At 32.3% G+C, this 10,001-nt stretch overlaps 2 protein-coding genes across 2 annotated transcripts; both read left to right on the top strand.

Annotated features, from left to right (window-relative positions):
- The first annotated feature begins 3,173 nt into the window (after nucleotides 1-3,173).
- Nucleotides 3,174-4,935, top strand: LOC129804104 (gastrula zinc finger protein XlCGF57.1-like). The gene is made up of 2 exons (XM_055851176.1): nucleotides 3,174-4,311; nucleotides 4,383-4,935. The coding sequence occupies exons 1-2, from the start codon at nucleotides 3,248-3,250 to the stop codon at nucleotides 4,837-4,839; spliced, it is 1,521 nt and encodes a 506-aa protein (XP_055707151.1). The 5' UTR covers nucleotides 3,174-3,247; the 3' UTR covers nucleotides 4,840-4,935.
- A 1,630-nt stretch (nucleotides 4,936-6,565) lies between these two features.
- On the top strand, nucleotides 6,566-7,621 carry LOC129804129 (gastrula zinc finger protein XlCGF7.1-like). Its single transcript, XM_055851211.1, has one exon. It carries the CDS (start codon nucleotides 6,652-6,654, stop codon nucleotides 7,570-7,572), a length of 921 nt encoding a protein of 306 aa, XP_055707186.1. The 5' UTR covers nucleotides 6,566-6,651; the 3' UTR covers nucleotides 7,573-7,621.
- Nucleotides 7,622-10,001: the final 2,380 nt, after the last annotated feature.

Below are 10,001 nucleotides of genomic sequence, written 5' to 3' on the forward strand. Positions count from 1 at the left end.
TATTAATCTGTAGGAAATTAATCCCAAAATATGAACATTCTATCTCAAGTATTTCTGGTACATTGACTGAATGGGTTAATTTCTGTCACTGTCATTCTTATCACAACTAATGTTAAAAATTTCTGAATTTTCCTTAGTTTATTCACCTACAAATTCTCTGAATATAATGAATTTGTAAAAAAAATAACGCAAAACAGAAAATTGTTTAAAAACATATTTAAATAATATTCTGACATTAGAAGCTTTCTTACAAATAAAAAAGAAACACAAAAAATCACACATAGGGGAACTGTGCCAAATTTCGGCCAGCATGCAATTTCGGCCACTTTTTGTTCCTCAAATTTCCGTGAATTTTTAGTTTTGCATACAATAGAAATTATATAACACTTAACAAAAAAAAAAAAACAAAGAAAAAGTCGCTTCGGCGAACGAGATGGTGTGAAAAAGATTTTTGCAGAATTTCCGAAAGAACTATAAGAATCAAGGTTTAACGTAATATAATTGAAGTCTATAAAACAATTGTGGACCTAAATAAAATAATTGCAAGATCCAGCTTTTTATTTTAGAATATGCGAAAAAATCGTGTATCAGTGTTCCAGTGTAAACCAACAACTCAAAAAAGCTCCACCTCCCCCTATTGATGAAATTTTCGCTTGGAGTATTCCCAAAACGTTTCCGAAAAAGGAAACAAATTTCTCGAGCTGTTTTCGAAATAATTCTTTGAAAAAAAATATTGTTTTTGTTTTAGTGAGGAAAGAGGGGTTCCATTGAAGGTTATTGACTAGTTAGCGCCACGTTCGGGTTTAAATCGATTAGAAAAACCTGTAGGTGATACTATCCAGTTAAATTTTTGAGGCCTGCTGTCAATACAATCCAACTTTAGCGCTGAAACTGTCATTAAAACGGATAAGGAAGGAAAAAACCATATCGTTCCTTGGAAATTACAAGGGGTAAACTCACTTTTTTGCGATTTTGAGATTCTAATGCACTTAGAAAGACAATTTAATAAATTTTTAGATGATATAAGTCATTAAATTTCGTTATTAAAAAAGTTTTTCAAAATTTTAATCTTTTTGATTACTTATGTATAATTTTGTTTGAAGCAAAGGGGCACAAAATAGATTTATCGTTCAAATTTTTGTGAAACAAGGGGACTAACTCAAGCAAGTTGATCCCTTGTCATTCCAATTTCAGCAAAATTTGCACATCATTTAGAACGATAAGGAGCTAACTCATTAATAAACATATTTTGAAAGGTAAAAATATAAAAGTTTCGATGTTTATATTAGTGCTCATACAAATAGAAAAGAAATAAATTATTTTTATTCAGTCATTAAATTGAGATTTAATTTTACAAAGTTGAATCTTTCATGCTACCTCCTGAAAAATGGCCGAAAATTAGTTGACCCCTTGTAATTTCCAAGGAGAAATATGTGATGTGAGCATAAGAAATCACTTCTAGTGTGTTACTCTGAATAACGACGACCACATAGAATACAAAAATACATATTTTTGAATTTTCATTAAGTTTTTAATAAAAAACAAAAAATTGTGTTGAACTTAATTTTCACGACAGTTTTGACCAAATTTGCATAAAATGATTCTCGTGCACGCACGAATGGTAGTGAGCGCGACTCACTCAGAAACGATTATATGTAGCAATTCATTAGCCTTTAAGGTAGAATCACATTGAAAGTAAAATGCTCACCGTATTTCATTAATTTACGCATTTTCATTGCAATTCTTACGCAAATTTTCCATTACCGTATTACCTTATCTCATACTCGGTGGTACTAGGTGAAAATAATATAAGAAAATTGAGGAAATAAAACGAAGATGCGATAAACGGTGAGCAAAAAAACTGACGATTTATTTCTCTTACAATTTTTTTTGCTCACCGTTTATCACATTTTCATTTTATTTCCTCAATTTTCTTATATTATTTTCACCTAGTACCACCGAGTATGAGATAAGGTAATACGGTAATGGAAAATTTGCGTAAGAATTGCAATGAAAATTCGTAAATTAACGAAATACGGTGAGCATTTTACTTTCAATGTGATTCTGCCCTAAAGGCTAATGAATTGTTACATATGAGCGTTTCTGAGTTCAGTTCCGATTATATATATTCATTTGTTCGGACTTAAATTTACAATTTATTTTAGTCAATTTATAAATTTGTAAATTTTATTAAAATGTTATGCAAGTATTCAACGAGCGCTACTTGGAAAAGCGGTGCTCGACTGGAATGATCTACCAAAATTGAAGCCGGCTTGTCTAATGGAATTTATCCGAAGGACTGGCTGGCTCAATACACAAAACCCGTAAGGGATAACCTTAAAAGGGGATGCATAAGGGGCCCAAATGGAGGCCTGGATGCAGCGGGCAAGTCGGCGAGGACATCGTGCACAAGGAGGATGGAGCGGCTGAAGCTGAGGCTGGAGCTGAAGGTGTATGGATGGACGCCGCTTGCTGCCCCCAGAATGAATCTATCTATCTATCTATCTATGCAAGTATTATTTTTATTCTATAAAATTTTTATTTAACGAGATGATCTAGTAGTTCCTCTATGGCATGGGTATTTTACTTGCAGCAACGTTATTAATTATTGTTAATAATATTAGATCCGCGGAATTCTACCGATTATTCCAATTACTAGACGAAATTGGATAAGATAAGACGGCGGTAGTCACATCCTGAACACTCTTTTTAAAGTAAAATATAAAATCCTATTGAGTGGTGAAAAAAGTCGTAAAAGTAACCAAATTAGTCGTTATTTTTAAATTTCTGACACAAATAAAACTTTTAAGATAAGAGATACAGTGCTGTCTCTCTATATGCACACTCTCTATATGCACAGCTTTTGTGTCGGTTGCATTAAAAATCAATTTGTTTACATTTTGGCAAAGTAATAAAGAAAATTATTTTCTTGGTAACTAATTTTTCTCGTTTTTAATTATCTTAATTTTATATTTTCTGTCTCATATTATAGTTAAAATAACACGGGAAATTCTAGAACAATAAAAAATATAATAATTTATTAAAAGAAGGAAAAAAACCGTTGGGAATTTCAAAAAAAGTTGTGCATATTCAGAGAGAGAACTGTTAAAAAAAGTACCCAAACTGTGCATATAGCGAGACAGCACTGTATATGAAAAGACTAAGTTTGACAGTAAATCTGGTTGTCAAAACAAAATAATAATAAAAAAGTTAGTGATACACAAAACTTCTTTAAGATCTTTATAGAATGGAATATAAAATGGAAATCAAAAAAGAAATTGAAGATGATTGCTGGAACCAAATTCCTGTGAAATCGGAATTTCCTATACAAAACCAAAATCCACTTTCTGATAATTTCTGCAAGATTGAAGGCATTCCCAGAGATCAGCCCCCGGATAGTAGTACATCATCTAGCTTAGATATTAAGCCCAAGTTAGAAAAGCAGGAAGATAATGGACCTAAGGAAGTTGTTGAGTTTGTAATCAAGGAAGTTCAGCCAATTGAACAAAAGTTCTACTGTCCACAATGTCCAGACTTTTTTATGAATGAAATAGAACTTTCCCAACATATTATTTCACATTTACAAAGTGATAGATTTCCCTGCAATTTTTGCGGGAAAACTTTCAAGAATCCAACTTATCTGAAGCAACACATCAAGAGGCATACCACCAATGAAGCAGAATTCCAATGTGAAATGTGTACGAAAACTTTTAGATATCGAACAAGTGTCAAGCGACATATTTTGGAATTTCATTTGGGAAAGAAACCTTATGAATTGTCCTCAAACAGATTCACCTGTGCTGAATGTGGTAAAATCTTTTGGCACAAAGCCAAATACGAAAGGCATTTGCTAAAGCATACGGATGTCAAAAATGTCGGTTGTCCTTTGTGCGATAAGAAATTTAAGCATAAATTCTATTTGGATCGACATATGTCCGTTCACAGTGAAGAAAAGCCATTTACTTGCAATCTCTGCAATAAAGCATTTAGACAAGAATATTATCTTAAAAAGCATTTAGCTAGACATAATCACAAAGCTTACAAATGCAATTACTGCCAAAGATCGCACAGAGACATTGAAGGATTAAAGAGTCACATGCACCTCTTTCACAGAGGCCTTCCAATTGACATTCAATCTGAATGTGACCCTATTGCATGCACCGTTTGCAGTGAAATTTTTGAGAATTTAGAAAATCTCATGAAACACGTTAAAATTCATCCCATAGACAAACCCTTTGAATGTGCAATTTGTGGAAAGACATATATCAACAAAAGAAGAATAAGAGATCACATTGGATTCGCCCACGATAGGTATTATTATTAAAAATAATTAACAATTTTAACTTAAATTTTCCATTCTAAATAAATTGTTTTTTTCCCAGAATGAATAAATCTTACCGGAAAAATCGAAAACCACGAGCAAAAAAGCCCAGGGAGAAAAAAGTTCCTGATCTTAAATGTAAAATATGTCTAAAGGATTTTAAAGCAAGAAAATACCTAACAAGGCATATGAAAACCCATGATAAGGAGAGACCATCATTCCAATGCAAAATTTGTGGCAAGAAACTAATGCACCAAGCCAATTTGCAGAGTCATGTATTGTCACATCAAAATATTAAGGAACCTTCCATTATAAAATGCCCAAAATGCTGGAAAACTTATATGAAGAAAAAATGCTTCGAGAAGCACATGGAAAAGCATCACAAGGATTCATCAAAAGATCAAGTGGTCGTTAAAATTGAGCAGGATGAATCTAGGCTAGAAACTGTGATTGAATGTTCAGACACAATCAAAACAGAGCCTGATTTTGAATATGAGATTCAAGAAAATGACTACTGAAACAAGTTTTAATTAAAGTTTATGTTTAAGGAAAGAAAAATTGTAAACTGTAAAAATATTAAAATAAAAAATTAAATTATCACTTCAAATTGAAAATTAAACATTGTAAAGGTTTTGACCGTTTTGACTACACTGAAAGAATTCCGAAAAAGTTAAAATAGCATTCCGGAAATGTTTATTTTACCCTAACGTATTGATCCGAAATCGGTGTAAATATTATGCTTTTTAGGTGTATTATGGGTTAAAGTTACCCTTTTTCATGTTAATTTTTCACTTAAAAAAGTGTAAAATTAACATTAAAAAATGTTGATATATTTTTACACTTAAAAAGTGTTAAATTTATAAGGAAAAAAGTTAACCCCGGTTTTTCTCAGTATAATAACCGGAGTGATCTCGAGATTTGCTTAAAATTCAGCAGAAATAATCAGAAAATTTAGCATTTTTCAGCTAAACATGTGTTGTTTACTTAGTCTTCAGTGTTAACTGGCTTAATCTACTTACTAAGCCTACACTGAGAAAAAAACGGGGGCGTGATTAACTTTTTTTCCTCATAACTTTAACAACTTTTAGGTGTAAAAATATATCAACATTTTTTAATGTTAATTTTACACATGTTTGAGGGTAAAATTAACAAGAAAAGGGGTAACTTTAACCCATAATACACCTAAAAAGCATAGTATTTACACCGATTTCGGATCAATACGTTAGGGTAAAATTAACATTTCCACAATGTTATTTTAACTTTTTCGGATTTCTCTCAGTAGTGTATGAATTTGATACACTCAACTGTCCGATATCTGAACGATAGGGAGTAAAATGACAGATAAAAACCAGTTTCAAGGGGATTCTTTTCGAATTTGTTGAGTGTTTGACAGCTGTCATCCGGACATCGAAGTTAACTGTATTAATCTTCAGTGTCCTTATAGCGGAAAGTGCTTATGCTTCGTACGATCTCAAGCTTCGTAGTAACTAAATTTTTCTTATGTTTCTAAATAAATATAACTCCCCTATATATTTTAAAAACTGGGTAGTTTCCATAGTTTTTAAAATATGGATCTTATATGTCACATTTATTGAGAAACATATGGAAAATATAGTCGTTACGAAGCTTGGGATCGTACGAAGCATGGGCACTTTTCCCAACTTTCTGAAAATGTTTCAAAATTGTATATAGTCAAGTGTGCTAATCCGGGCGCATCGCTATCTGGATCGTTTATGACTAATACATTTAAAATAATATTTTTATCCATAAAATAAATGAGTGTAATCGACTCATTTCAATCTTGTGCTAGCTGGGTTCTTCACTTAAAATTTTCTAGCAGTGATATTCTCGCTAATGCCAGCTGGTTGATTGAAAAAACATTTATTGTTTTTTCCTTGTGAAAAAAGTATTGTAAATCCAAAGGTTTAATTAAAAGTGAATTAGCGAAAAGGTGACCCAGTTAGTGCATGCTAACTTATTTCAGTATTATCATTATTTTATAAATTCTCTTTAATATTTTTGATAATTTTTTTTATATTATGTTTCTGAATGAAACAGTGAATAATTCTATGGATTTAGAAGAAGTAAAAAAGAATTTCATCAGTCCAAAAACAAGAGCTTAAGTAGCACTCTTCGGAAAACGATCCAGTTACCCCACCTTACTATAATAAATTTATTTTTCGTTATTTTAAAATTTCTGGTGAAAGGAAAGTTTTAAGATAAGAGGTACAGGCATTATGAGCATTGCACCAAATAAAATTTGGTTGTCAAAACAAATTTAGAAAGTGACAAAAAATCGCTTTATCTTCAGAAAATAGAATTTAAAAAAAATGGAAATTAAAAAGGAAGAGGAATTCTGGAACGACATTCCTGTGGAATCAAATTTGACCATAAAGGATGAAAATTCCTGCAAGAGTGAAGGCAATACCATGGATAGGATCCCGGATGTTAAGCCCAAGGTAGAAATAGAAAATTCCCAATATGTTATTTCTCATCTTCAAAGTGATATATTTGCCTGCAATTTTTGCGGAAAAACCTTCAAAAATCGAACTTATATGAAACAACATATAAAAAATAGGCATTCAACCACTGAAGCAGAATTTCAATGTGGAATCTGTGCGAAAACCTTTAGATATAAGAAAACTGTCAAGCGACATATTCTGGAAATTCATTTGGGCAAGAAACCTGAACTCTCCTCGAACAGATTCACTTGTGCTGAATGTGGAAAGGTCTTCTGGAATAAAGCCAAACACAAAAGACATTTGCTAAAACATACGAACATTAGAAACGTCTGTTGTCCTTTGTGCAATAAAAAATTTAAACATAAATTCTATTTAGATCGTCACATGTTAGTCCACAGCGAAATAAAGCCTTTGAAATGTAAAATATGCCAAAAGAATTTAAAAGCACAAAAATATCTAACAAGACACATGCAAACCCATGATAAGGAGAGACCATCATTTCAATGCAAAATTTGTGGTAAACAGCTAATGTACAAACACAATTTGCAGAATCATTTACTGTCGCATCAAAAAAGTAAGGAACCTTTTGTTATAAAATGCCCAAAATGCAGTAAAATTTATATGAAGAAAAAAAGCTTTGAAAAACACATGAACACCCATCATAAGAATTTTTCAGAAGATCAAGTAATTGAAAAGGATGAATCTAAACTGAAAACTGTGATTGAATGTTCAGAAACTTTCAAGACTGAGCCTGATCTTGAATATGAGATTCAAGAAAATGACTACTGAAATTCTGACAGGACTTCGAATAAAGTTTTTGAAAGAAAAGTAAAATTGAAGACTGTAAAAATAATAAATTAAAAATAAAATAAAAATTATGCTGAATAAATGACAAATTCTCTGAAAAAGTCTGTTATCTTATTCTTAGTAGGCGGATGGTTCAAATTTCAAGACAAAACAGAGAGTTGAGAGAACCTTGCAGAATGTTCGAAGTCGTGATTAGGATTTTGCGTAGGATATGAATGATATGAATGATATAGAAACTTTCACAGGGAATTTAAGTAGTTTATTTACTTTTGTTCGCTGAAACAAAATTCCAGCAAGTTAGGTTCTGGCTGTCCTAAAGTGTACGTCACAACGTCAGGCAGATACCCTACCAAGAGTGCTGTCAAAAACCGATAGAAAGGTAAGTCGATCTTAAGAAAGGAGCGCTTATTAACGCGAAGATAAAACTCTTGTAGCAATCTGTATCTCCCGATAATAGCCCGATCAAGTATCTGGATCTAGACTAGGCCAAGACTAGCCAAATCTGATAAATTAGCTCGGTTTACATCAATTAATCTATTTCAGACAAAAATATGTTGCTCACGTGAATTTTATCCTAAGTTGTAAATTATGTATAATGATCCATAGTAGCTAGTTAGGTTCGCCACAATATTATACACGATATTGCTAGTTAAATTGAATCAAATATTGCAATTTTATTTTTAGGTTCTTCGAAAAATTTTCTTAAATATTGAACATTACTTATTGACACAACTAAAGAATTGATCTGATGAAAATTTTGATAAAAATTCTAAAAATAAAGGGTAGCAAAGCATTCCATACTTGCCGAAATATTCCAACTCGTGACTTCAATACTGTACTTCGAAAGTACTTTCGCATCATTTACTAATTACTCTCCCTCAGTGTACTCCCTAATCCTCTATTTTATCATAACACCCAAGGCGGTCTACAACCATATATATCTCGACTGCAAAGTGCCGTTCAAGGTGCCACTACTATATCACGGCAGACCCAGTGCCTCCAGATGGATCAGTCGCAGTGAATGTGTATTTGTCTTGAGTCTTGACTAAAAACTATTGTTTCATTTCGAAATTCGTTTTTGTACCAATCTCTAATCTTTAAGGCTGTCTATTCTTCTTAATGCATTAGCATTGGCCTGGTTGAATAAGAAGTTTACGAACAGAAAATAAAGAATATTTAAAAAATATATATATCATTTACGAGTATTATACCGACTGATCACCGATTGTGACCACTGCAGTCGGGTTCGTGATATCAAAACATTTTCAAAAAATCCAAATTTAAGGTAAAGTACCCTCACTCGATCGCTTTCCTCGATTCGACCGGTGCAATATTATACAATAGTATTTCCAGACTATTCCTGGACTCCCCACCCCACCTCGTTCACTTCTAAAACATTATCCAAAAATAAAAGAAATCGTAGGAGCCGTTATCGGAACCAAAATAAAACATGGTTATAGAGATGACGAAGCGGATAACCCAATTCAATCAATGTACCAGAAATACTTGTGAAATTACTATGTTCATATTTTGGTCTAATCCCCTTTTTCCTAGTTTCAGGAAGCAAAAAATAAAAACAGGTCCAAAACTGTAATTTTGCTGTGTAATACTTCATACGATTTTGCACAATTAATATAACTTTTCTGAAAAACGACTATCACAGAAGGTAGAGGGGTTATTAGAGTTTATATTTATGTAAAAACCTTTTGGGCTGAAGGAGGCCGCTTTTGTGGGTGGAAGAAAATTCACAAAATTGACTCACATTAATCGATCGTACATAGAAGACATTGCAGCTTCGCACATTTTCCAGGAAACTTCGTTTTAGATGCGATCCCTGATATTCACATCTAATGTAATCTATCGATTTGATCCACCACTAAAAAGTAAAACTTAAAAATCTTAAAGTTGATAAACAAGAAGTAATTTGACTCAAATAGACCGCAGTTAAGTAATTTTTAAGCAATTTTGCATTTCTTTGATATAAAAATATTTTTCAAGCTTGCACAAACTGAACGTGCAATGAAGAATCACATCTACAATAAGCTCACACAGTTTTCAACTGGTTTTTGACAATCTTTGACATAACCTCATTTTTGTGTTGTTTTTCATGTCAAAGAAGAAAAAAAATTGTGAGAGGCTGTTTTGTGAAAATTTTAGCCTATTCACCCTCTGAAGCTCAATATCTGTGATAAATCCCTATTCCTGCAAGTGCAGAAACAAAGAAATCTTCAATGATACACATTCAAATATTTTTGTGCATATCCGGCTCCGTGGAGGAATGGTGGAATCTTGTGTGGTCTTCTCGCTTGCAGAGTTTTAGTCAATTTTTAGCTTTAAAAACTTATTGATTCGTGTAAATTTGGTGATATTTGAACTTTTCAAGAAAGTATTCATCAGATTTAACCGTTTCC

Source organism: Phlebotomus papatasi, chromosome 2 (genome assembly GCF_024763615.1).
Source record: "Phlebotomus papatasi isolate M1 chromosome 2, Ppap_2.1, whole genome shotgun sequence".
Lineage (NCBI taxonomy): Eukaryota > Metazoa > Arthropoda > Insecta > Diptera > Psychodidae > Phlebotomus > Phlebotomus papatasi.

What these genes read in the sequence shown, in the direction of transcription:
- LOC129804129 (XM_055851211.1), top strand. Translation starts at nt 6,652, where the DNA reads ATGGAAATTAAAAAGGAAGAGGAATTCTGGAACGACATTCCTGTGGAA.
- LOC129804104 (XM_055851176.1), top strand. Translation starts at nt 3,248, where the DNA reads ATGGAATATAAAATGGAAATCAAAAAAGAAATTGAAGATGATTGCTGG. An exon ending in ATTGGATTCGCCCACGATAG is followed by an intron (nt 4,312 to 4,382) that starts GTATTATTATTA and finishes TTTTTTTCCCAG; the next exon opens with AATGAATAAATCTTACCGGA.